General features: G+C 39.3%; 3 protein-coding genes across 6 annotated transcripts in view; all 3 read right to left on the bottom strand.

The window, feature by feature from the left end:
* Positions 1-4,306, bottom strand: part of LOC124995597 (nuclear receptor-binding protein 2-like) — a 36,905-nt gene extending 32,599 nt beyond the window's left edge. The window contains exon 1 of one of the 2 annotated variants that reach the window (XM_047568092.1): positions 3,390-4,306. In XM_047568092.1, coding sequence (XP_047424048.1) covers positions 3,390-3,509 — 120 coding nt within the window. In that variant the 5' untranslated portion in view covers positions 3,510-4,306. The remainder of the gene's footprint in view (positions 1-3,389) is intronic. The other variant, XM_047568093.1, reaches the window with a different exon arrangement.
* Positions 4,307-8,316: 4,010 nt separating this feature from the next.
* Positions 8,317-8,912, bottom strand: LOC125024421 (mannose-specific lectin-like). Its single transcript, XM_047612171.1, has 2 exons — positions 8,775-8,912; positions 8,317-8,671 (listed from the first exon to the last, which is right to left on the bottom strand). The coding sequence occupies exons 1-2, from the start codon at positions 8,862-8,864 to the stop codon at positions 8,411-8,413; spliced, it is 351 nt and encodes a 116-aa protein (XP_047468127.1). The 5' UTR covers positions 8,865-8,912; the 3' UTR covers positions 8,317-8,410.
* A 1,751-nt stretch (positions 8,913-10,663) lies between these two features.
* On the bottom strand, positions 10,664-19,462 carry LOC125024420 (mannose-specific lectin-like). Of its 3 annotated transcripts, none has more exons than XM_047612168.1 (3): positions 11,682-12,046; positions 11,478-11,571; positions 10,664-10,981 (listed from the first exon to the last, which is right to left on the bottom strand). In XM_047612168.1, the coding sequence occupies exons 2-3, from the start codon at positions 11,565-11,567 to the stop codon at positions 10,721-10,723; spliced, it is 351 nt and encodes a 116-aa protein (XP_047468124.1). In that variant the 5' UTR covers positions 11,568-11,571; positions 11,682-12,046; the 3' UTR covers positions 10,664-10,720. The 3 variants fall into 3 exon arrangements, 2 of the variants coding, with proteins under 2 accessions (XP_047468124.1, XP_047468123.1); XR_007114751.1 differs by lacking the exons at positions 11,478-11,571; positions 11,682-12,046 and adding exons at positions 19,153-19,246; positions 19,346-19,395 and having other exon boundaries at positions 10,895-10,981; XM_047612167.1 differs by lacking the exons at positions 10,664-10,981; positions 11,478-11,571; positions 11,682-12,046 and adding exons at positions 17,057-17,415; positions 19,153-19,246; positions 19,346-19,462.
* Between the last annotated feature and the right edge of the window lie 8,390 nt (positions 19,463-27,852).

The following is a 27,852-nucleotide window of genomic DNA, read 5'->3' as shown; positions in this document are numbered from 1 at the left end:
ATGTTTGGATGTATTCTAAACGTAGGCTTTTTATTATAGGAACAGAATAAAACTGCCCACTATATTGTACACATTTACCTTCAGAGAGGAAGAAAAAAACTGACCAAGAGGAAGTCAGAGTCAAGTTCTGTGCGGTGAAAATAATTCAATTAGGGAATGAATCAATAATGGATTTTTACCCACGCGTTGACTTCACACTGTAGATGAAACAGAGGTGTATCGATTTAACATTTACGCGTGGCAGCATTAATTTGACCTCCCGTGTCTGTGCTTACAGTATCTGCCAAAGACTCTTGATATTCATGTGAGCACTGACACATACGTGGGAATTTAGGAAAGACGCAGGTGCTGAAAACAGCACGCTCCCGTCACGCCGAGGCTCGTGTGGCTCATGAGGCTGAATTAGCAGTTCCCGTTTGCAATGCGCCCATCGAAGTCCAGGCAAATATCAACCGATTTCTGCAGTTTGACACCCCCTTTATTTTGAATGGGACCTGTGAGAGATGTCTTAAATTTAATTTCTATTTTAATGCAAACTACAGCTGCTGGCCGTGACTCCTGAAGAAGCATATTACAACATGAGTTATGTTTCTTATGTTCCAATGAAGAGGGACAAATTGACAGTTTTTTTTTTGTTTTTTTTTATCCAGATTCATGCCTCGGCAGCAATATTTTCTGAGTCAAATGGCCTGTGGTGGCCAGAATGTCCCGATTCTGGGAAGGCACAGATGACTCAATCGGAGGATACGTGCCACCACACCAGCCAGAAGTGTAAATCACGCTCGCTGCTGACGTGCAGATTTCCTTGTTAGTCATATTAATCAAAGAGAGCAGCAGCCCTGCATGTCAGCAATATTGTGCAACGACTGTCCGCCCATTCGAATTTATTGGTTCCTAGAGAGAAAAAAAAATAAGGCTTAGATTTGATTAGTGTGTTGTGTCATGTTGTGGTGCTCACTGCTCGGACCATTTCTTTTTTTTTGTTTTTTTTTTATGCAAACATTCAATGGAACAAAAAAAAATAAAAATGCTGCTAATGTAAACTGCGATGCAAAAACTAGTGTTTTTCAATGGCTGCAGCTTTTCTTTCTTTTTAGTGACAGAAAACTGAATATTTGGGTTTTTAAGTGAAAAACAAAAGCTGTCTTTTGCTATTGTAACAAAGTATTTTACACAATTTTAGTGGAAAAAAGAGATGAATTCACTGATCCTGACTGTAAGGACTGTAGATAGGGGTGTATTATGATGCTGTGGGACAGTTACATTACTGAAATATAATTTAAAACTTAATCTACATTTATGTCGCTGATGAAGCAGAAATGTTGATCATTTTATGATTTCTGCTTCTCGTATTCAGTCACTGTGTAAGTGCACGGGGGGTCAAATTCCTTGTATATATGCACACATACTTGACATACAAAAGAGGATGCTGATACTGCAAATTAAACATCGTTTGACTTTGGGCCTGCGGGACGAAACGAGCAAGACGTCACCTTGCTGTGCCATTAACGTCATTAATGTTCTGACACTCTGTGAGCAAATACTTCCTCGGATTAATCAGTTATAGTAAATACTGAGAGTGTTTTGTTTAACCACACAAACGCTTCCTATCTGAAGCATTCCAAGAAAACCCTTGAACAAGTTAGTCAGTGACCGCCCATATTATTACTTTTATGTTATAGTGATCACACAAATCATTCCAATGAGTATTTACTACGGCTGCCAGCCATAAATGACTGACCCCGTCAGTGTGGAGCAAATAAAAAAGTGGTAGGCCAGTATAAAAAAAAAAAAAAAAAAAAAGCACAGATGGGTAATCAATGGGTGGAAAACCAACAGGGTGGGGCAGACTGAGTGTGTGTGTTCATTTCAACATGAAGAATACTGGGGAGTGGGGACAAAAAGTGCAACGTAAGGTGGTTGCAGCGTGCAGAGGGCCCTGTGTGTGCACCAGAGATAACCTTCAACTTAAACTCTGAGCCTTATCTGGAGCTGTTAGCGGAGGAGACACCCGCCGCTTCACAATAGTGTCACATTTAGACTGTCTGTTTCTTCTCTCTGATAAAAAACAGCATGTGGGTTTTGTTAATTTGTCTATTCGCATGTGGACATGAGATGAAGCTTCACAATATGTCAGAACATAGTTCAAAATGTTCCTAAGCCCCCACGTCCGCAAATGAGAGCCTCAAAATAAATATTAAAATAAAAATGATAATCAGTGGAATCAGCTCCTGTTGATGATGCTGCTGTACTGGAGGAAATGTTCCCACTAATGAACTCCTCAGACTGTCTGAACCTGCTCTCAGTGTCTTCACAGTCAGAAAAGTAACGTGTTGTGCTGCACAGATTTCGGCGTTACGTAAAATTAGATTGCCAGTAAGTCACCCTGCAACAAAAAAATGCCAAAGTTTACGCAGCTGCAGCCTCTTGCTTGGAAAGGTTTGCTAAAAACAGCAAATCTTTCCAAGCAAGAGGCCACTTCTTGACCCAGATATTTTCACATATTCCCTATGTTCAATCATTTTTTTTCAATTTATAGACAGACTGATACAGTGAATCCCAGTACAGATATTAATATAATTAAAACAAATGTACAAACTTCTTTTCTCCTGATCGCCACTGCAACACTTTGTTCCTATGACTTTGTTTAATGTGTTGCCTTTAATATTAACCCCATTCAGTGTTCAGCTATAATCCTCCATCTGTCTCTAAGTCCTCCGCGCTTTTGTGGAATGATGCAAGTGAAGGAGACAGACTTGTCCACAGTGTGCGCGCTGTGTGTGATTATATATTCGTCTCGATCCTGCTCGACGTGAATTTGCAGACAAACGAGAGCCTGAAACTTAAAAATGGTCAATTTAAGATGATCTAAGGGGAGAAAAGACAACAAATGATTAATGAATATGAATGTAGGAATAATTGTTTAGCCGTCTCCGAGTCTTGCACGCTTTCGTGTTTCTATGCAAGAGTCAAGACTGGTCAACAGTGTCTTAGATTCGAATGTTTGTCCAGGTCCTGAAATAGGTTTTGCTGAAACCTCCATCCATGCTAAAAAACCTACAGGTTCAGTTTCTCTCCGTTTTAAGATTTGAAGCATGGAACGGCCAAACCGCTCCTGACAGCCAGAGCCACTGAAATAGACTTCATGCGGGCCAGGCAGAGATCAGACATGTGAGGGGGAGAGATTTATGGTGCATAACAACATTGAGCTGAAATACTCCAGCCTGGCCCAAGCATTGCATAACGTGAGGGCTATATCCAGCCTGACCAGAGAGCACAGCTTGATTGATTGATTTCCTCATCGAGGATTGTTTTCGGTTCAAAGAAACGCGCTCACTCGCAAACACACACACACACACACACACACACACCGACACAAACCCACCAACCTGCTCTTTGCGTTTCTGCCACCGGCCGCAGGGGCTCTCCTCCAAGATCTCGCTCTCATCCTCGCTCTCCTCCTCCTTCCCCTCCGATCCTGATTTCCTCTCCGGGACGGACATCGTCATTTTAACGCCGTATATTTCCAGGTTTCCACTCCAGCCCCTCTCCGGTTCCCTCTCGCCGTCCTCTGGTGCTGCTTTGTTGTTACTGTTGTTGTTGTTGTTGTCGTCGTCGTCGTAGTGGAGGAGACGGCGAGCGGCGGCGCACAGACGGTACCGCCGCTTGTCTGCGCAGTGAAGGAACCTCCCCCGTCGACACCAGCCCTTCTCTCAGCCCTTGGCGCTCAAAACATCTTGTAGAGACAGATGACTGTCGCTTAAAAAGGGAGCACTCCACGGTCAGCGTCCAAAGCCCCACGCCTTCTTCAGATAGGGACCAGAAGCGTGCGCATTGCAAGGCAGGGAGGACTGAGCAGGGTGGAAAAATTATGTCCCAGACTTCATGCGCCCTGTAGGCTGCATGCAAAATAGGTTGCGAAATGGATTTCTGCGTGTCTGTCCACTCACCCTGGAGCAACACGGAGGTAGAAACTCGGGCAGTGAAGGAAAACACAAAAAAAACTTCCCGCGAGTGTGCTGCGATCAAAAGCCGTCTGTTTTTTTACGGAGCGGAGTTCATTTTTCGACCATCTCCCACACGCGTCATTGTCAGTGTTGCGGGATCTGAAGCTGTGGGCTCATGCCAGGCACGGTGCGCAGAGGGATGGAGCGGAGTACCGTAAAGGCACCACTATGGGCGCACGATATATTTCTGTAGGCACAGAAAGCAAAACGCGATATGTAGTAGTTAAGGTCAGGATGGCTTTCAGGCTGGAGCGAAGCTGTGGTCTGCAAACGAACAGCCAGTTCAGAAACTTTGATTGAGTTCAGACTAGATAGACAGATAGATAGATAGATAGATAGATAGATAGATAGATAGATAGATAGATAGATAGATAGATAGATAGATAGATAGATAGATAGATAGATACTTTATTCATCTCCGAAGGGAAATTAAGTACAAAACTAGGACAGCTTAAAGGAGTTGAGACTTAAATTAAGAGCTGAGGCTTTATAAAACCTAAAAATTATCAGTGAATAAATGACGCTTTTCAGACACAACATCTTTGTGATCATTTAGTGTCTTTGTTTTATTTATTTTTTTGTTCTTCCTCAACAAAAGTCACGTCATAGAGAAGTTCTGGTCCAGTGATCCGTTCAGGCCCATTCAATAATTAATCAAAGATCCAAATGAGCTTCCAGCCACTTTCTGATTGGGGCCTTGTAGCCTTTGATACTGAGAGTCCGCATCACCACAACCTGCTTTATCCCGTGGCATCGATTCGGTTAACACATTGCATTACACAGTTTGTCTGTTTGGTTTCCTCCCACAGTCCAAAGACATTCATGTTAGTGTAATTCGTATCTCTGGGCTTGTGTGTGTAAACGATTGTTTACCTCTCTGCACTCCACTCCTCGCCCAGTGACATCTGTCTGGGATAGACTCTGACCCCTACAGAGAATACATTATTTTGTATTTGATGAATGGATGGATTGATGACTGGATTTTTGTCTCAGCAGGTTCAGGGTCCGTTATAGTTTTAATTTATATATTTGGTCTTTTTCTCTCTTGTTTTGTTACTATTTGGACAGGTGCATTCAGTGCTGGTTCTTTATTACAACATAAACCAAGAAAATCTGGATTCAGCTCCGGGTCAAGACCCTAAAGCCAGAGGCTAAACTAGAAGAGGGCGCCAGAAGGTCGCTGTCCTTCCAATATTAATGAAAAGAGAAAGGGCTTTTTGTATCTTAAGAGGGAGCGTCTGCGGCCCGCCGTGGCTCCGCTTGGAAAATTACTGACAGCTGAAGAAAATTTTAATAAACAAAGTTGAACCGGTAATTTCTGGCTGATATTGTGTTTCACATAATTGCCGTGTTGGCAAATGTTTGGCAGAGAAAGCTATGACTGAAAATAAAAACAAGCCCTGAATGCCCCGAGTTGTCCAGAGCCTCATACAAATTGTTCAGCAAGAAGACGCCATTGGCAAGCTGCAATTAAAAGCCTCAGATTCATCGCCCACCACGAGGGCTGTGCAGTGTGGCACCGAGCCACAGGGAATTAGTTGAAGAACGTTAGTGCACAGCATCGAGAATATGCTGAATAAAAAATAATAATGATAAAAAAAGGTTTATGTCAGTTTGAAACATAGACAATGTTGAAATGTAGTAAGATCAAAACAGACAGGAAATTAGATGTAATGTTAATTAAAAAAAAAAACACTAAATCAAATATAAAAGTTATCCAAAATTAATATGATAGAGTTATAATGACAATAGATGAGGAAAAGCAAAGCTTATTAACTAAGCCCCACAGGCGCAATCAGTTTTGGTCATGCACATCAGGCAAGGTGGCTGCTGCGAAATCCACTTTAAAGAGCTTATTCTTGTTTGATTTCATTCATAAACGAACCTTTGTTTTGTCAAATTGCCACAAACTGATTTAAACAGAACCAGACTGGATTCTGGGAATATCGTGAAAACTGCACTTAGGTCAATGGATCCCTGACACATTCACAGCAGAACAGCAGCTAATACTTATAATTATTAAAACAACACAAGGTCTTAAATACTCAAAAATAGCATGTCTGACCTGTTTTTTTGTTCTTTTGTTTTTTTTTTTCCATTAATTTAAAAATTCTCTGAAGTACCATTGATGCCTTCCAACGGTGACCACAGCACAAACCTAGAGGGTAGAAACACATCTTTGAAGATGCGTCGCTCCTCCACACTAAATCAACAGCTGCAGTTCTACAGGTTTCGTCCGTTTGAGCCCAATCCAGAGAGAATACGGTACCCAATCTGCAATAGCAGGCCGAGCTATTTATTATTCCTTGAGAGCCAGATTTAAATAGATAGTTTAAACCCAGTTTGCCATCTAGTGGTTCTTCTTCAAAAAACACACCTGGAGCGAAAGCAGTGATCGTGTAGGAGAGTGGATTTAAAGAAGTACGTTCTCCTCTTAGTATTTGTGTATGTGATCACATATTTGTTAGGGGTTTTATGCATTTAGTTTTATCACCATAACATACAGTCTCACCATCAGCACTTCTAAGGAAATGGTATCAGACAGCACAGGTTAACAGTTCAGCTGTAATCACAGATCTATAAAGTAATCGCCCTCTTTCTCTATTTTTAGCGCGCAGTGTTCACACAGGGCCTCTGAGTGCGCCCAATCCCTCTCACTGTTAATGAGATTTGCTCTCGGCACAAGAGGCACAGACGAGCAGACAATGGAGACGTCTAGACGAACCACATCTAGGGCACAAAGTGGTGTTTCTGAAATGCCAGCGATGAGAGGCGAAGAGAAAGAGGGGGGACAGGCGCCAGCATAATAGTGAGCAGTCAACACATACAAAAAAAAAAAACATTAAGAGAGGGAGGTAAAGGTTTGGCACGACATGTGAAAATCTGTTCTAAATATATAGTCTTATGTAGTCTTTTCAGAATTCACATACACGTGCACCCCTGTATTTAATTTTGATGTCCATTCAGGGTGAAAAAAAAGGCCATTCATATAAAGACGGAGGCTGAGATGGTGATAAATGTACAGCTGTGATGGAATAACTTATCAAATTTTTTCATCTTCTCTTGTTGCATGAATTCATTATTTTATTCCATGTTGGCAAGGATGATATTTTGCAGCCCAGACTGACACGATGAAGATCACACTTTCTGCCTGAAGAGGAAAACAAAAATACTGATGTTTAAACTGGAAATGTCATTAAACACATTTTCTCTCTCTCTCTTTGCAAAAACAATTTGATAGTATTGCTTTATATAGCTACCTCATGAATTCAGAGGTTGATGCATGTAAATGAAAATACTGTAGTGGTTCTAGAGCGACATCTTGTGGACCGTTTTTGCAATCACACGTTGTGAGACGGTTCATTTCCGGTTCTTCAGATTCGGAGACCACGAGTTACATCTTGGTTGTTTTTCATCCGGACTGTCTCTGCAGGAGGCCTGACTCAGACCAGCCAGGTGTTTTATTACAGCATCAGTGAAAAAGGTCGACGCGATTTACGCGGCTGTAATACTCTCAGTGGCCAACAGGGCGCGTGTGTTCTACGCGGGGGCTGTGCACGATCCCTGCAAACGCATCATGGAAGAGTGACTTTCACCTTCTAACAAACTATCTGGAACACCTGCAGTAATATTCTGCAATGAAGTAACCTTCATTTAAACAGACCTTATTGAAGAGTTGAGGGACATGACACTATGTCTATGTTTTGAAGAGACTGATGTAAAAAGACTTTGAGTGAATTATTGCAAAACATGAAGAAGAAGAAAAAAGACTATGAGAGCTAAAACTTATATTCGTATAACATTGAAGGGGAAATAGTTCGATGTGCCTCTCCATTTGATCTAGCATCCAGGTTGTTTTCAACAAAATAAAATCCTAAACAAATCAAAAAAAATGCCCATTGTGCTGTGTAACAAATACATGTTCACATTTCATGATGTAATTACATTTTGTTAATTACATCGATTTGAGTACTTCTTCACGACCTTCAGTTAGAGATGGATTACAAGACTAAAAGACTAAAAATTTAATTAATCAGTATTTTTTTAATTAAGTTTTTGAGTTTGGTCCAGAGTCGGCATCAGTCTGCTCAGCTGGATAGGACATTCATATTAAATATTTATATTAACATTATCTTCATTAAAACTAGAATCACTCTGGATTTTAATGTTGGACATTAGATTAGAAGCCTAAAAAGTGCGTATTAGTTGTTATATGTGTGATTTTAGTGTGTAATAAATGTTGCTACATTAAATTCAACACTAATCAAAGGCACGAGTCAATTCACTGCAAAGAAAACTTAGTTATTCATTGTAAATATGCTTTTATTTGAGGTTACATTCAGAGATAACCGTCAGATACAGATGATTCATATTCAAAAGCTTTGGACCATCAGGTTAAACCATCACTTCATGCCTTTGGATGTTTCAGAGCTCCAGACAGTTTCTGATCCCTTCTGCACCACCAGTTTGCCGTCATCGGTCAGTTGAAGACGACACACTTTACAGTCAGAACAGTGGGTGTTTGTGTGCCACTTGGGCTCCCCGCTCTTGTTGTACATGACCAGGTTGCAGTCCTCTTGCATGCACAGACGGTAAGCACCTGATCCATAAGTGTCTGAAGCCCACACGGGTTTCCAAGTATAGATGACAAAGTTACCATCATCCTGGAGAAAGAAAAAGAGAGACATGTTATCAGAACTCTTCAAACTCTCATTTCTTTTCGTTTGCACGTTTCCTTCATCCTGATCAATGTCTTGAGCTACTCACCTGGAAAACTGCTTTATACTGCCCATTGTTGGACAGCAGGTAGTCTCCATTACGGAGCTCTTCATCTCCAGACAAGAAGTTCCTGCTCATGATCCTGCAACAAACACAAACTTCTGTTCATTTGTACAGATGTAACAGAAAACTCCACTGAAGCTGATTTAAACTCCCATGAAATCAGTCAGTAGAAGTGTAGAGAGTACTTACAGGCTTGAATGTTTTTCCCCAGTCAGACCACAGCGAAGGCAAAGAAGTGAAGTACGTGACATCAAACTCACAGCATTTTATATAGTTGAAGTGTGCTGGGGGGGGGGTTCTGTATAATCAGATACAGAAGAAATTCTATGGGAAATGAGTATGTTACACCCTACAGATGTAAGAGCAAACAACGCCAGGTCCACACACAATATCAACCATATACAAACCACCGATCAAACTGCAAGGTACAGCTTCCCCAACTCAGCAGAAATTAAACTCTGTTATTTGAATGGTCAGTCATTGCCAAGCCTCAAACTGCAACATATATGTTATGTGCAAACAAATGAATATACTGTTGTTATCCCAAATCTGATTACCAATCAAACAATATATGTATCATCAATATCAACCATTAACAAATGCATAGAGGTCAAAAAGCAGGTAGATTAGAAAGAGTCTGTGGATAAAATCACACTGGCCTTATTGCTGGGTTTAGATGCTTCTGCTGTCGTCTGGAGGCCTCAAGTTTCATGTGAGGTAGACCAGCTGTTCTCTCCTCCGCTTCCAGAAACCCCCCTTGTCCTCTTGCTTCTTTTTGCTTCCTTTAAAGCCAATAAAGCCAATTTTCACACTGCAACTAAAGACCATGTGTCTTACTAGTTACAGCGGTAAAGGGCCCCTCCACTTAACTTTGCACGATGTGAGTTTAGCGCCTCATGTTACTAAAAAGGCTTCTATACTTTTATTTCTTCTATTCCTTTTCTAATCTCTTCTTCACTTTTTCTCTATTTGTAGGCCTACTCTTATTTCCTTTTATTTCTTAATCCTAACTTCTCTTTTTCTTATCTTCTTATTTCCTTTAAATCTATATCGTCCTTCCCCCCTTTTGCGTTGCCGGCAATAAACCCCCCAAATTTAGAAATTTAGAACGACGAACAACTTCTAACCACCCCCACAAAGAGTCTTTACGGTGTGTCCCCACAGCAACACAGCACAGTCCCCACGAGCAAACCAGCGCACAATAATGTGAAAATCTCACCCTTAGTATAAGTCGACTGATGCGGGAGTCAGCTCCTCAGGACTGAAAGCAGAAACATACAGACATACAGAAAAATATGTCTGTATGTCTGTATAATCAGATACAGAAGAAATTCTATGGGAAATGAGTATGTTACCCATGTATGATAGACCACAGCAAAGACAAAGAAGTGAAGTACGTGACAGAGAGAGTGTTCACACAAAAAACACATTATCTTGTTCTGCAAGTCGTCATTGTACAAACTGTTGGAATTATTGTTCATAAGTTATCCCATATTTACTCTGAGTGCTTATGTATCTATTAATCTCAACATATTTACTCTGAGTGTTTATGTATCTATTAATCTCCTAGTATGCCAATGTGCAACAGTATATGTCTGTAGAGTTGCTTTACAGGAAGGAGAAGTAGAGAGCCGCGATTTCTTCTGAGTCACCCCAGAGCTGCGATTTCTTCTTCTTCATCCTCTGGATTTTAATGTTGGACATTAGATTAGAAGCGTAAAAAGTGCGTATTAGTTGTTATATGTGTGATTTTAGTGTGTAATAAATGTTGCTACATTAAATTCAACACTAATCAAAGGCACGAGTCAATACACTGCAAAGAAAACTTGGTTGTTCGTTGTAAATATGCTTTTATTTGAGGTTACATTCAGAGATAACCGTCAGAAACAGATGATTCGTATTCAAAAGCTTTGGACCATCAGGTTAAACCATCACTTCCTGCCTTTGGATGTTTCAGAGCTCCATACAGTTTCTGCTCCCTTCTGCACCACCAGTGCGCCGTCATCGGTCAGTTGAAGATGACACACTTTACAGTTGAAACAGTCGGTGTTTGTGGCCCACCTGGGCTGCCCGTACCCATTGTACAGGACCAGGTTGCAGTCACCTTGCATGCACAGACGGTAAGCATCTGATCCATCAGTGTTTGAAGCCCACACGGGTTTCCAAGTATAGATGACAAAGTTACCATCATCCTGGAGAAAGAAAAAGAGAGACGTGTTATCAGAACTCTCCAAACTCTCATTTCTTTTCTTTTGCACACACTCTAACAAATGATTCAGGAGGTTAGTTAGTATGACTTAAAAACATAAGCTTTTTCCGCCCTATAAAATACAATTTGTTACATGTCCATGTGTCCATGTCTTTTTATTAACTTGATAACTTATTTCAAGAAGTTGATCAAAATTACAAATGAAGAAAGTTGTTTTAACCCAAAAATATATCCATTTTGGATAAGCATTTCTGCCTTCACTTAAAAAGGAAAAGTATTAAGTTAGTGAAACTTAATATTGTATTATAATATTAAGTTTGTGCAGCTTCCTATCATTTGTGCATGCATTAAAGCAGAGCAAGTGACCAGCAGCCATTTTATGCTGCCAGACTTTTCCAGACAGATAAAGCCCCACTCAAAGTCCCTCAAATTTGTGTGGCACGTTTCCTTCATCCTGATCAATGTCTTGAGCTACTCACCTGGAAAATTGCTTTATACTGCCCATTGTTGGACAGCAGGTAGTCTCCATCACGGAGCTCTTCATTTCTAGACAAGAAGTTCTTGCTCATGATTCTGCAACAAAAACAAACTTCTGTTCATTTGTACAGATGTAACAGAAAACTCCACTGAAGCTGATTTAAACTCCCATGAAATCACTCAGTAGAAGTGTAGAGAGTACTTACAGGCTTGAATGTCTCTCCCCAGTCAGACCACAGCGAAGGCGAAGAAGTGAAGTACAAGACGTCAAACTCACAGCATTTTATATAGTTGAAGTGGGGGACAGAGGGAGTGTTCACACATAAACCACATTATCTTGTTCTGCAAGAAGTTATTTTACAAACCCACTAAAATGATCAGACACAGGAGAAATTCTAAGGAAGCTCTGCACTATGAGGAAGTGGGTGTGTAACCCATGTGTGTCCATTCAGCACAATAACCTGTCAACAGTTCAAACTGGATCATGCAAATTTTTAATCAGGAACCTTTATACACTAAAATCCAAGAAAATATAGAAATCAGTATGACAGCTAAGGCCAGCTGTCATAGATCTGGTGTAACTTTAAAAAGTTAAAAGTAAAACTCCGAACCAAATCCAACTGTTAATTTGACAGTAAGAATATGTTACAAAAATCATACTTTCTTTCTTTCTTTCTTTCTTTCTTTACTATATATTATACATAATTTTGTCCCAAGTAACCTATCTTGACATTATAATCCAAGAATATTTGGAATCAAGAAAGTGTTCATTTCCTGAGACAACACTAAAACCCAAACACCATTTCATGTGTCATTATCCGGCACTAATCTTGAAATTTGGCCCCTTGATCAGAGTATGGACCATTTAATCCCAGCCTTTACAGTGATGCAATTAAACATGCAGTGAGAGAGTTTGGCTTTTCAGAACACAATACTAGTGCTTCCACACACATACAATACAAAGGTACATCATATAAAAAGGGACATTTCCTTGTGTCAAAAAATGATGAGTCCATCGAGTTTGGAGAACTTCTAGTTATTTTAATTCAAAATGATGCAACTGTGTATTTTGTGGTAGACATACATGACTGACATACTGACTATCATCCTGAATACCATCTGTACTCAGTGTCAAAACAGAGCACAGGGTTGCACTGTCTGAACACCAATGACTTGGTAGATTTTTATCCATTACCATCATACATTGTTGAAGTCATTCTGCTGAAACACAGTGTGTTATCAAAATAAACATAAACTAGAGCATGTACTTCTGAGCAAAAGATAAAATGCTATTTGAAAAATATGACAGTGACAGCAGTTTTTCCCTTATAGATGAAAATGTAAAAAAGTGTAAATCCTGACTCATAATATACTCAAGTTGAAACAGTGTGTTGACGAAATAACATGATCTTTGTCACTGTGTTGATGATAACATACTATTTGAGAAATACAAAAGTGACACTTTTTCCTATTTAGAAGTATAGAAAGTATGAATCCTTACTCAGTCATACTCGAAGTAGAAGTTCCTGTAATTTGTATATGTACATTGGTGACTAATTGTAAATTTCTTGCATCTTGATATCATTGTTTCTTTTAGAAAGACCTGACTTGGAGCAAACATTTCTACGCAGCGCCATAACTGAGGTCCTGCCTGACCTGTCACAGATGAGTACAGATATTCTAAGAGCACTTACACTTGGGGTTGAGACATCTAATGACTTTCAGTTTATTGAGGAAGCTGATCTGGTGTCAGCATTGAGGCCCATTCAAGCCCGAAAACTACTTGCTGCTTGGAAGCTAAGATGTAAGTTAAGTTTTGCAGTACAGGATGCAACCAGTGCCCAAAGTACACTGCATAAAAGATTAATCAGGAATATGGAAACATTCCCATTTGGGCCCTGAACACTTTATTTGTGTGTGTGTTTTGTGTGTTTGTTTGCAGGCCTGACTCCTGAAACGTGCAGCTCATCTGCCGTTGCTTCACCAGGACCTCACGTATCCTTGGAGTCGATTTCACCCAGAAGTTCATCCTCTACCTCTTCCAGCAACTGCCAAAGCCCTGACTGGGTGGATACTTTTATGATACCGTGGGAAAAGCTCCCAGAGGAACTGATGCAGTCATTGGAGCGAGGGAAACGACCAAATCCACGAATGAGAAGGAAGATGGTCCGAATCGTGGTCTCTGAGATGATGCAAAAAAAGGTCTTGCATAAATAAAAGGGGCTGTACAGAAGTTGCCAAAAAGATGACGGCAAAATATCCAACGTCTTTGCAAGACATAATGGAGGGAGATGTGATTGGGCCAGGGTATCATTCTCAAGTCAAGCAGCTGCAAAATAGGATAGAGAATGTGAAGTGATGTACAACCCAAAAAATAAGAAAAAGAAAACATCACACTGAAGATTCTGACACAGATGAAGTCCCTCCAGAGCAGAGAGCAGCAGTTCAGGACACCTATGGGTGCACTAACTGGGATTTAATGTTCCTGCACCTGGGAGAGACTGTAGAGAGCCAGCAAGAACGGAAAGAAAAACTCAAGATGATGTCTCAGCAAACTGATGCAAATCCAGACGAGGTCAAACTTCAGATGAAGTTGACTTTCTACACTCAGCCTAAACATGTCAACCACGGGGAAAATATCAAGAACCTCCTGAAAGAGTGGCCATTTTTGATGAGCTTGGTATGGCAGTCCACTTTCAGGAACTAACCGGAATTGGGCTGAAAGAAGCTTTCACGCGGAACCTGGATCTGAAGAGGAAACGGCTCCTCAGCTACTTGAAGCAGGTTGTGTGAACAAGAGCAGAAAGTTCCTAAAAGCTGTAACGAAGTATCAAGTGATGAGGGCCTCAAAGATATGGTGTTGCTCCTGCTGTCGTACTGTGATGAAAAGGAAGATGCCATATTCTGTTATGTGGAGGACACATGCCTGGCAGTTCCCCTGACTCCCACCATTGTTGTGTGTGGTAAGAAAAAAAAATTGGTCTTTCATTCTCCCTCATTGTTTCTCTCTTTTCTATTTTGACACAAATTCATCTTGCACAATGTTTTTTTTTTTGTCACTGACACTTAAGGTTAGTCAAAGTGGATTTTGAAAGGCCCAATATGTCACACACACACACTGTAGTAAAGTTCTGTGTTTATGGTTGGCAATTAAACTAAAAAAATTTAAATCATGAAAAGTTTAAAAGAGAATGCTCAAATTGTTTTGTGTCTCCTTTTAATTAAGTTTGAATTGTGTGTTGTTGTTTTTTTTTTGTTTGTTTTTTTTGTTCCGTTTTTTTAGGACGATCCTGCTATTCTGCAAAACGCTTCATGCTGAGTGTGGATCAAAACATTGTACAGGACAACATCCCCTCCTTCATGTCTGTCCTGTGCCTGATGTTTGGGAGCTACTATTGCCTAAATATACACTATCCATCATCCCTGGCATCAATCCTGGAGTTTCTTTTCTTTTTTTGGGCTTTCATTACATGTTATCATTGTAAAGGTTTTTGTTAATGTGACAATATTTTATTATTAATACAGTCGTCTGTCCTAGCCCCGCCCACACTCAACATGTGTTTCAGCTCATTATCTGCTGAGTTTTTCAGGTCTAAGGAGCAAGCGAATTGGTAGCTTGTATGCATTTTTTGTAGAGGTTTATTGTCGTTGTTTCTGTGATGTAAAACCCACGGGTCACACACATCCATATTGGCCATGTTATGCCAGTTTTTTTTTCTATTCTAAAGTTTGTTATAAAAAAGGCATGATTTTTTTCACTGTTTTGAGGAATACATAATATGAATAAGTTAATAAATTCCTGAAGAGACAAGTTATTTGTTTGTTTTTTTTTGTTTAGCTGTCAGTGCAGTTCTTGAGGTATGCATCACTTTTTGATTTAAAAATGCTTAAGCTGTGCACCCATTTCCATTTCCGGTAAACGTCATCTAAGATGTGGTCAAGCTAACTGTAATATTAAAAAAACTGTTTCCGTTTTTCACTGAGCAATAATCGTAACAGGCGATGAGAAATACTTTCAGACAGCTTCACAGTATACATATGATTCATAGAATAGGAATTTGTGCCTTTTAAATTGCAATGAAAAATTTTACAGCAAATTCTGTTTATTTAGTATTTAGGTGTTTGACTGTAAAATCATTAATCCTGCAACACTGTAAAATAAAAAGAAAAAAGAAAATGTCCCATTTATTTTCCAGAAAAAAAACTTGTAAATTTTACATCCCAAAACTGTAGTAATTCACCAAAAATAACTTTGAAAGTTGTAGATTATACAGTCCTTTACTGCTAATTTAACAGGACGATGCTGCTTTTATACTAATTATTTATGCAAAATTTACATGCAGATTTTGCTTATTGTGCATTGAATACCAGTAAAATTAACATTCAGTTATTGTTTATTGTACACTTAATAGCCGTTAAAAACTGTTATTTTGTAAAGTTGTTTACATTTGTACTGTATTTTTTACAGAATTACTCTGGTAACCACAGCTGCCAGTTTTTTTCTGTAAAAACAACAGATATTTTTTACAGTGTTCGTATTAATTTGCAGTTAATGCAGTTAGTTTACTGTCACGTGTAAAGGCTTACTGTAGACCTCTTTATTCCTCCCAGCATAAAACAAAATCAGTGTTATTAATTTGTACTCTTTCTGTCTTTCTTTATTTTAGAGGAAGCGTTCCAGTGTCAAAGAGCAGAAATGGCATCAGATGAAGGTGGTGAATTAATGTTTTATTTTTGTCTATTTTCCCACTTTTTACAGCTGAGTAAATAAAGAAACTGAAAGGGAAAATTAGTCAATTCTTCTCTCGCTTTTTTTTTTTTTTTTTTACCAAGGAAGTCATCTTCTGTGTTGCCATACCTTTACCTGTACCCTCCTTGTTAATCTACAGAAAATGATAATATATTGCACTTTCAGGGCGACTTGGACCTAACGCATTCAGCCGGTTGGAACAGAAGAACACACCAGAATGGGGCTGTTTAGTGAGCGGGATCTGACGGCTGCATTCTTACACTAAGCATCCAGATTGTTTTCAACAAAATACAATCTTTAACAAACCAATGAATCATAAGTTAATTAAATTATGACAACAACACAGCTTTAAAATGCTTCTTTTTCTGCATCAGAAATAATGTAACATGACTCCATGTCCATTGTGCAGCGTAACAAATACCTCTTACATTTTATGATGTAATTACATTTTACACTGTAGTTCTGCTTACTTTACTTCTTCACCACATTAATATTTATTTTCTCAAAATTAGAGATGGATTACAAGACTAAAAGACTCAAATTTTAATTTGTTTGTGAGGTTTGATGATTTCTGACAAGGAAACGAGTTTGATCCAGAGTCGGCATCAGTCTGCTCAGCTGGATAGGACACTTATATTAAATATTTATATTAACATCATCTTCATTAAATCTAGAATCATTCTGGATTTTAATGTTGGACATTAGATTAGAAGCCTAAAAAGTGCGTATTAGTTGTTATATGTGTGATTTTAGTGTGTAATAAATGTTGCTACATTAAATTCAACACTAATCAAAGGCACGAGTCAATTCACTGCAAAGAAAACTTGGTTATTCGTTGTAAATATGCTTTTATTTGAGGTTACATTCAGAGATAACCGTCAGATACAGATGATTCATATTCAAAAGCTTTGGACCATCAGGTTAAACCATCACTCCTTGCATTTGGATGGGTCAGAGCTCCAGACAGTTTCTGCTTCCTTCTGCACCACCAGTACGCCGTCATCGGTCAGATAAAGACGACACACGTTACAGTCAGAAAAGTGGGTGTCTGTGTGCCAGTTGGCGTCCCCGCACTTGTTGTACATGACCAGGTTGCAGTCGTTTTGCATGCACAGACGGTAAGCATCTGATCCATCAGTGTTTGAAGCCCACACAGGTTTCCAAGTATAGATGACAAAGTTACCATCATCCTGGAGAAAGAAAAAGAGAGACGTGTTATCAGAACTCTCCAAACTCTTTCCTTTCTTTTGCACACACTCTATCTAACAAATAATTCAGGAGGTTAGTTAGTATGACTTAAAAACATAAGCTTTTTCAGCCTAAAAAATACAATTTGTTACATGTCCATTGTTTTATTAACTTGATAACTTATTTCAAGAACTTGATCAAAATTACAAATGAAGAAAGTTGTTTTAACCCAGAAATAAGCATTTCTGCCTTCATTTAAAAAGGAAAAGTATTAAGTTAGTGAAACTTAATATTGTATTATAATATTAAGTTTGTGCAGCTTCCTATCACGTGTGTTCACTGTTGGATTAACTTTACTTGGTGAGTAAATAATTTTTTTATTTTCTTTATTTTATGTGCAACAGCAAGTAACTATCAGCGCTCAGTCCAGAATTGAACTGTCCACAGCGTGCTTGGTCCTCAGCTTTTAGCTAGCTAGCTAGTGTATTCAAAGTAACTTAACTTTTAAGTTAGAAGTGCTGTGGAGTCGACTATGAGGTGCCTAAACTTGCGGTCCCAGAACTGCTCTGGGCATGAATCTTCAGGCCTCGTGTTTGGAGACGCATATATGAGCTGGCATCAGTGAGGAATATGTTGTGGAAAGGCGCTGGCCGTTAGCCGCTAACGCTAATAATGATAAATGAACATAGAAGCATTAGCCGTTAGCCTTTAACGCGCCTCTTTGTTTACTACTTCCGGGTAGCGACACATGAGGCGCAAAAGCATTTCCACTGTTCTGACAGTAGTGGTACAATTAATCAGTAAATTTTTAAATGATATGACAGCTGTAGTTTAAAACTATTTTTATGTTAAAAGTTGGTTAATTAAAAGAAAAAAATGTTCTCCCCATGCAGTCTGCAAATGTAGGCTGAGAGCCAACACCACATTGAATAAGTTACAGCCCCTGAAAATAAAATTAAGGGACACCGTAAAATTATCAGTTTCTGTTTTTGTCACCAGAAAATCAGTGTTCAACATGAAAAAAATGCATATCTTAAATATTGCAAAGAATATTAATCTTCATATATGTATATTGAACAGTTAATATTTTCTGCAAATACAACCAGAGAAATTTAGGATTTGGCAGTGATCTCTTTCATTTTTTTCTGTAGGTTAGTGATAAGCTATTTATTGTGATCACATAACCATTTCTGGTACGAGGTGATTCTAAATGTATTTTTTTCTTATTATTTTTCAGAAATGGGAGAACTGGTTGCAACATCCGGTTAGGAAAGCAACCCTTCCCAACAACAGTTCGAAAAGCAACATTAAAAACTGAAAAACATCATATAGACAGCAAGTTATTACTACAAGACTAAAACTCTAAGTTCAAATAAACAGAACTTTCATTTTTAAACTCCATTAAATTGAAGTAACAATTTGCATGGATTTTTCTGAGTAGAAAGAAAGTAAAATAAAGGAGTTATAGCAACTTAAATAGAGTAATTTGACCACTTATTAACACTAAAACTTTGATATAAAAATTGCTTGTAGAGGACAAAACAAATCATGTTAGTTGTACTCGACTAATTGAGTTAGTCCAGCTACAAAAGTCTTATGGGACATACTCAATAATGTTTTTTTGGAGTTACTTAAAAAGATAAATGCAAATTGTTACAACAATTTTTTTAAGTTGAGCCAGTGCAATGTTTTTAGAGTGCAGGTTTCCTTCTTCCTGATCAATGTCTTGAGCTACTCACCTGGAAAATTGCTTTATGCTGCCCATTGTTGGACAACAGGTAGTCTCCCTTACGGAGTTCTTCCTTTCTAGACAAGAAGTTTCTGCTCATGATTCTGCAACAAAGACAAACTTCTGTTCATTAGTACAGGTGTAACAGAAAACTCCACCAAAGCTGATTTAAATCACTCAGTAGAAGTATAGAGAGTACTTACAGGCTTGAATGTTTTTCCCCAGTCAGATCACAGCGAAGGCAAAGAAGTGAAGTACGTGATATCAAATCCACAGCATTTTATATAGTTGAAGTGGGGGGGACAGAGGGAGTGTTCACACAAAAACCACATTATCTTGTTCTGCAAGATCAGGCAAAATTTAACCCATAGCAACCCTAAAATGCAAGTAAAATATAAATTAGTGGGACAGCTAAGGCCAGCTGTCATCTGGTATAGGATTAAAAAATGTTAATCAGTTGAATTTCTGATGAGCTCTTTTCCAGTCATGTAATTCACAGTGGATATTTGACAAGCTGCAGTTGTCCTGTAGGAACAGGCAGAAAGCGTTATTAGCGTGTCATAAATCCGGAAGCGGCCATGTTGGAGGCACTCGGCAGGTAAACAAAGCACAAGGACTGAAGTCGTGGAAAATGGTGAATCATTGTCGTGTTTTAGGCCATAATCCGGGCAAGTTATTACTAGTCAGGGTGATCAATGCCAAAAGCTATCAGAAGAAAGGAGACGCTTGCAGTTAGCAAAGCAAAACCAGATCTACCAGGTAAAAGTCTGTCTAGTCTAGTCTTGTATAGTAACAATAATAATAATATAGTTCATATCAACCTACTAAGTAGCTATCAAGCTACTTGTTTCTTCTGGTGATCTTTGTTGACCTGTCATTCAGATGGCATCCAGTCTGGGTCATCCTTTTGACTTCTGGCATACAAATGAGAAATACAGCAGATTTTAGCTCTTCATTTTAAGAACAGTGTTGCTACTGCAGCAGGCCATTAAGAGTAGTCAGTATCAGATATAAGTCAATAGTGCCACATGTAGTTCGTTGATACACTGCATAAATTAATAGTCTTAATATAAGAAATAAATACTTGGTTTGAGCGGATATAGGCTACAATTAAGTGAAATAATCTGCCAGTGCAGTAAGATAATGACACTTGGTAAGATTTCTTAAAATAAGAAAAAATAAATACATATTAGGCAAGTGAGAAATATCGTAAAATAAGTGGTGAAACACTCATTCCAAGTACTGCAAGTAATGCAAGTCAAATAATCTCAAAACTAGCTTTTCAATTCTTATTTCACTTTTTGTTTCATACTCAAATTGAGTGAAAAAAAATAAATCCAGAGCAACTTAACAAGACGAATCACGAGTTATGATTAGCTTTTATCTTAATCAATACATTTAAAATCATACACAGAGAATATTGTTAACAACATTTATTTGAAGTGTAATAATAATAATCATAATTCATCTCAATTCAAGTGCATTTAATTTACTGTAAGCTCTACAAAAGTGATACTGTTCTAGATTAAAGACAACCACCTACCTGAATGAAAACAAGTCTTGCATTAAACAAACAAATATTTTATTTTCTCTGCATAAAAAAAGAACATGTCTTTTTAGCTCTGAAATGCAGGAGTAAACAGTTCTTACAATACAGTGCAGTTAGTCAGTTACACTGACACTTCACAGCATGAAGTGTTTGACTGGAGCACCAGTCATGTTTTGGCACACAGTGTGTATATATCTGAGCTCTCTTTTTGCAGTGATGCGAATGATATTATTATCATTACACTATAAAATTAGTTAAGAGTTGCTACTGTCAACATTTCAATGACCTGACAAGACATGGGCCAAAATTCGGATGTTGTCCAAATTTGTGCGTCATAGATCCTGGTTTAGATGAAGTTGAAAAACAAATGTGACACAGTTGAACTTTTTCTACGTTTTATTTCATCGGGAATACAACTTAATAAGCAAAGAAACAACTGATTAATGACAGCAGGTTTGAGCTTAAATGTTAGAATAATTGCATTTGATGGCGGCATTACTGCAGGCTAATATATGACAGTCAACATCAGCATGCAACGTCTTATTAGATATAGATTCTTTTGCAGTTTGTAGGATATACTGGACAGGATATACTGTCTTATGAAGCGTGCTTTCCATTCAGAGCTGTGTTTTTAGCCAGTAGACAGAGCCAGAAGTGTAGGAGATCCACTGCTGTAACTAACTTTTTTGCACTGGTCCCTTCTGTCGACCCTCATTGCCTGAGAGAAGAGAAAACATCAAGATGTCTGGTCAGACTAGAATTTCAGATTATGTCAAAGTATGTGACGCACATGGAGAAAAACATCAAAAGTTGTTAAAGAACATAGGAGAAGGCTAAAAGCTGAAACAAAAAGATTGTTATGCAGAGAAACAGGACATTAGTAACAATACCTCTGTGAGTCTTGGTCTCTGGATGCAGTGAATGTACGGCTTGGGATCGCCCTCAATTTGCTCTCTTGTTATTTTGTAGGAAACGGCGCAATCCATCAGCGGCTGTGAAGTTATTAAAACATGAAAGAGCATGAGAACACTGCTGATGTTTTGATATGCATCTAACTAAAGCTCCTGTTTTTACTCACTCGGTCATTCCTGAAGGGGCATTTCTGGGGGCTGGGGTCAGATGTTGCTCTGGGACATTTAGTGGGCTTCAGGTAAAAGTGGTGGCATATGGCTTTCACACCAAAACCCGTCTGAGAGAGAGCAGAGCATTAATAGGAACAACAAACCTGCATAGAAAAGTCTGGAAACCTCATTTCAAAATAATAATCTTCAGAGCTTAATTTCCCAATTTACAGTTGTTATTACCAATTATCTGAATATAGTCAGTAAGAAAACAAGACAAAACATATTTATCTTTGTAAATAAGATCTAATTTTGTGGGAGCCGATGAGCAAAATTACTCTCTAGAAGGCAAAGTGCCAACACTTGAAACCAGAACAAATCAGAAACACAGCCTCTCTTTTTTTAAGATTACAGTTAAATGTTCGACTGCTTATTTTAACTTTTATGTTCTCCTGGAGACACGAGGGTGCAGATTTGGTAACAGCACCGATGATTAAAAACAAAAACTCAGACACTTACTTCGATTTCTGACTTCTCCTGACTTCTCAGGAAGCGAAAGTGGTGTTGCACCACATTATGGGAACTGAGCTGTGCCACTGCCAGATCTACTCCTTTCTTGTAGCTCTCAGTCAGTTCATCATAAGGCTCTTGGGCCTCTACAGAGTACAGCACAGCCGCAGCGCAAACCAGAACCAGCAGCCCGGCAGCCATCTTCCTTCTACTGTGTGAGAAAAGCAGCTCGGCTCTGAGGGTAAACACTCTCTCCCTGGGGGGATCGATACTTGCATCCAAAACAAGTCCTATTATGGCTGTAGGAGTAACAAGTGAAACTAACCTCGCTGAACAGCAACAGGCTCGCTGCTCCGTTTACTTGAATCCCCCAGTTTCCCGTAAATACCCCAGGGGACACAGATTTAGTCTTGGCTCAGGAAAACACACTCTCAGTGGGGAGTTTACGCATGAGACACCACGTGCTAGAAATTCCAGAAACAGTTACCCTCATATCCTTAAATGTTATAAGAATGGGCTTTGTCAGTCCATTTCCTGGAAAAACCTTTGGACCGAGGACAAATAGAAGTATCAGCAGCAATCAGCGGGTGAATAACCTTTTTCTTTTTGGCTTCGCTTCAGCAGCTCCCTTGTTGTTGCATTAAGTGTGGATCACTTGTAATAAATGAGGCTTTTCTTTGAATATGAAATGGTTATGAAGCCTTTTATGACACAGTGAGAGTTCGTATGAACACCAGGCCAAAAAACTTTAACTCTTGTTGTACCACGTAAAATAGAAACTTTACATTAGAGTGCAAACTGCAGGCCTGCAGAATTAATCTGTGCTATAACATAATTATTTAAAAGAGAAAATAACTTTCATTAGAAAATACTAAATCTTACCCTAACTTTAGCTTATTTTTTTATTTAAATTCAAACTTTTCTGGGTGAAAATTTAATCTCTTCGCAAAAAGTAAACAATCTTAATTTGAATAGAGGGCCAAGTAGGCCATGGTGTAATCATGCATACAGTATGTGCAGTAAATTGTGCAAGGACGATGTAAAAACTGCTCATGGTTTACATGTGGACGGGGACACAGCTGGTCAACAGGCATGACAGGCAACTGCTCGGGGCCACGGGTCAATCAGGGAGCCCCTGAGGGTTGACAAACTTTATACGTGAGCAGTGGTGTTTCAACACACGTCTACTGGCCCTCAACAAAGTCTAACACAGACAGACATTGAACTGAACTTTGATTAAGCAATAAAAATTACATAACTGATCAGAAATGAGACTGAAATATAATTGAAGTCCGCATATCAGAAGCCAATCAGAAAGCCAAACAGAAACTACAGCTCCAGCTGTAAATGGGTGGTGTACATTTATTCAGGAAGCTCAGGAAGTAAGACAAAAGTGAAGTCAGCTGCTTCTGTTTGACATGCGTGGTGGTAGATGTAGCATACATCCAAGCCCTGCGGAGGACAAAGAGAAGTCACACTTTGTGTGACCCTAAATAATAATGGGAGTTTTTACTAATAAGATCACCCAACAAAAAAACTCATTGACCTATGATCCACATATGAAAACAAAACATATACAGTATTGTAATTAATTAATGTGAGAAAGAACACTGTGGAACAACCCTTACATGCAAGGAGAGATCTTCAGTCCCAGAAGAAACATAAAAGCAGCAATCAATTGATGGAGAGATACCAACACCTCAAGGGCCTGCCACTGCCAGACATTAAGGATACACACTCCTTGCTGCTCAGTGGGTCAGATAACCCACATATTATCACACCTGCGAAGCCAGTACGCCTTGGCCCCCCTGGCAGACCTGCCGTTGTAGTCAGTGCCAACCCGGAGGCCAAGATATTCATGTTCAGAACTTGTGGCAGATGGACAACTTCCATATCGCAGTGAACGTCTAGTTAACAGGTCTTGGCAAGATGCTGCATCCATCCAACAACTGGAGGAGCAGACAATCAGAGTTCCAGTGGATAGAGTGAGACGATATGCTACTTTGGAAGGAAACTCTTCCTCTGCTCCATGCTACATAGGAGGCAGCCTTGCCTTGGTTACGCGGGACAGAAAGATGACTAGCCAGAAAACCAGGAAGGAAGAAGCCTACTCCAATGAGATCCGGAAACTTCTCGATGCTGGCTATGTTTGCCCCACACCACATGGTATACCACAATGGTAAAGACAGGATCGTCTTCAACTGCTCCTTTACCTTCAAAGGACAGAGCCTGAATGACCATCTCCTGCCATAGCCCAGTCTTGGAGCCAGTCTGTTGTTCTCAGGTGACCTGAGAAGGTGACCAGCAGGGAGTCCTTATCAGGTTCAGGGAACACCCAGTTGCCATGAGTAGTGATGTCAAAGGTGTGTATAGCGATATCCGGCACTTTTATAACGATCATGGCAGTGCTCTGCATCTGAGGAGAAGTTTTAATTTCCTGTACCTCTTTCCTGATGGAAGCGGTACAAACAGTGTATTGTGTATTGGTAGATGGGATCTGTTGCAATGTGTCTAACCCTCCTCTGGACTCTGTCAGCATGAACTGAGTCCAGATCTGGTAGATGGCATCCCACAATCCCCTACGCTGTCCTCACCACCTGAGCTAAGTCCTTTCTTTCCTGTGCTGTGTGGCCACAGATGTGGACTTCCCTATACTCTCAAGGAACTTGTCAAACCATCCCTGTAACAAAAGAAATTTATAATTGGCATAAGATGTCAATCAAGACAGGAAAGTATCCCCTCTCATACGGTTTAATTTAAAGGATTTCTGCATGCCAGTAAAAGAAAAATCAAAACAAAACAAAACAATGCATATTTTTACTTTTTTCTGCTTAAATGCATGGGTGCATAGTTCTTAAATACCACGCAAGGAAGGAACAAGGAAATTGGCAAACTGGTAGTCTCTGGAACAAAAGGGAATTTATGATTTTGTGACAATGCATACGATCTCAATGTCAGTCAGGACAGGAAAGTTCCTATCAGGTTAAGATAATGAGACAGTGAATGCCTTGTTGTTGTCCATGACTATTTTATCTTGATGAAGCCAAACCAGCCATGCATGGAAAATTTTTATCCCTGTTCACTCCTTGAAACGAGGTCTTTGAAGCAGCACAGAGAAAACTGATGAACGTTTAAACTCTGACATGGCATGGAGGTAATTTGATTTTGATATCTTAATTGTACTTTTCAGTGTTTCATCCTGGACCCTGGATGCTCACTAGTCATTGGCCTCCCTCTGTTACAAAACTTAACTTTGTACACAATCCATAAGTGAATATAAATAATTATAAATAATTATTTATTTTTATCAATTTCAAAATGCAAAATGAGCGAACAAAAGAAAATTCACATCAGTATTTGGTGTTACAACTGTTTGCCTTCAAACATGCCTCCAGCATCAGTTCCTATTAGTTCACTTGCACAACATCAGGGATTTTAGTCAAGTGTATGACCAAGAAATTATTATACCAAACAAGTGCTAACACTCACCAATGTTACATATAGGTTGAAACAGTCATTAACTGAAACATGTACAGCTGTGTAGGAGGCTTAAAACAAGGTGAGAAACAGGCAAACTCTACACAGTTTCATGTTACATGAAGGATTTGGGGAAGCCTACATCCACAGAAGATCTGCGGTTAGTGCAAGTGAACCCAGAAGAATTGATGGTGTCTTCCAGGGGAGGAGTTACAGAGTTCCTCATGTAAACACAACAGATACAGTCGTTCATCCCACTGTCAGTGAAGTTCATTAATGAGCAGACTGCTCAGGATAGACAGAAAAGAGAATCTGAGGTCACATGATGCCTGGAAGCTGGAATGCACCATTTACCTGATCCAGTTGATCATGTATTTTTTTTTTATTTATTATGGAATTGTGTGTTTCTTTTCACTAATTCTGAATGCATGAGTGGAATGTGTTGAATGTGTAGTCTGTGCAGCAGACCCCTTGGCCCATGACAAATTTCTCCCAAGGGAGACAAGTAAGGACTGTTTGAGTTTGACACACACTTATAAGCTTCAAGCAGCAATACTAGAGTTTGTGGGGTTTTCTGCACCACCATATTTACGAATTTATTCAATTATATACATATCAATCAAAACAAAGAATGGAGACAGAACAGGAGGGATGCATGTCAGGGGTACCCAGTTCACACCAATGCTCAATTGTTGACAGAAATACAACTTTATTAATATTTTGTGAAACTTTTGAGTACATTTTTTTTATGCAACTATCTAATTCAAATGTAACAAAATGATAACACCATGGGGAGAAAACTCCACAAGAGTGTAGTTAGTCGTCCTCTTTCAGTTAATAAAAGTTACTAAACAATCATATATACGCATCCCAAGAAAGTTTTCACGAGTTTCCTGTTGACGCCAGAAGAGTTGCAGCTCCACTGCTGTACGTCATTAAGTTGCAGTGATCTACTCTGGTCTGCTTCATATCCTGCCATTCAGAAAGAAGGGGAAATTAAAAAAAAGAGAGAGTTATTTATATTTTCACTTTGGTTTCATCGTTTAACATCAGAAGAGACTGTAATGAAGGTAAAAGTGGGACACACTAACCGCTGTATAGGCTGGTTTGTGCACGCAGTGAATGTAAGGTTTTGGCTCTTGTTCAATGTCTCCTCTGAACGTTTTGTAACAGATGGCGCAGTCGATCAGCGGCTGCGCGAGCACACACAAACAAAAGGGCACAGGCAAGTTGGAGCAGGCCTCTCACTTCACATTCCACATTTCTGAGTTAAGAAAACAGGTCAGAACTTACTCTGTCGTTCCTGAACTGACACCGTGTGGTGTCAGCTGTTCCTTTTGGGCAGTTGGTGGCTTTACAGTAGAAGTGGTGGTAGATGAAGCTCACGTCAAAACCATGCTGAGGAGAAAAAGAAGGACACTTGATACTAACACTTAACTGTAAACAACTAGTTTTCTTCTTAGCGTCATTTTAGAAACAGAGGTTCTACTCACATTAAACCACGTGAAAATACTCTGAGCCACAGCAAAACAAATGACACAAAACTCATTAATAAAAGACAGACAGGCTGCACTGTACCTCAATGTCCGACTGTTGGACACTTTTGAAGAACAGAAAATGATGCACCATTCCAGTGCGGGAGTTGAGATTCTCCAGGACCAGATCTACTCCCTTCTTGTAGGGTTCAGAAAGTTTGTCGTAAGTGTCCTGTGCATTAGAAGAAAAGAACAAGGCTCCGATACTGAAGAGCCACAGCAACAATGAGGCCATGTTTCTCTCCGTGCCTCCGACAATGGCAGCGAAGGAAAAGTGCAGCAGACCACCCACTTTTGTCTCTGTGCTGTTTTCAGGAAGAGAAAAGAACATCCAGCCCCTTTTTACTGGAACTCACAGTCCACTGTGAATGTTAACATCTTCCACTTTCTTCAAAAAAAAAATCTGTTTTCCATCAGTCAGATAATAACAAACTACAGTAGTTTGGTGACAGTATTGAAATAGTGCTTTCTTTGTTTGCTCCTTATGGCAGTAGAACACAACATATTGTTAATTATACTAAAGGAAAAGTAGTTTATAATTTGAGTAGTTGAAACAATATCAGACAGAAATGTATTTT

This window comes from Mugil cephalus, chromosome 18 (assembly GCF_022458985.1).
Source record: "Mugil cephalus isolate CIBA_MC_2020 chromosome 18, CIBA_Mcephalus_1.1, whole genome shotgun sequence".
Taxonomy (NCBI): domain Eukaryota; kingdom Metazoa; phylum Chordata; class Actinopteri; order Mugiliformes; family Mugilidae; genus Mugil; species Mugil cephalus.
Note: the sequence above shows the minus strand (reverse complement) of the source record. Positions and strands in the feature narration are given on the sequence as shown.

What these genes read in the sequence shown, in the direction of transcription:
- LOC125024421 (XM_047612171.1), bottom strand. Translation starts at nt 8,864, where the DNA reads ATGAGCAGGAACTTCTTGTCTGGAGATGAAGAGCTCCGTAATGGAGAC. An exon ending in AGTATAAAGCAGTTTTCCAG is followed by an intron (nt 8,672 to 8,774) that starts GTGAGTAGCTCA and finishes TTCTTTCTCCAG; the next exon opens with GATGATGGTAACTTTGTCAT.
- LOC125024420 (XM_047612167.1), bottom strand. Translation starts at nt 19,242, where the DNA reads ATGAGCAGAAACTTCTTGTCTAGAAAGGAAGAACTCCGTAAGGGAGAC. An exon ending in AGCATAAAGCAATTTTCCAG is followed by an intron (nt 17,416 to 19,152) that starts GTGAGTAGCTCA and finishes TTCTTTCTCCAG; the next exon opens with GATGATGGTAACTTTGTCAT.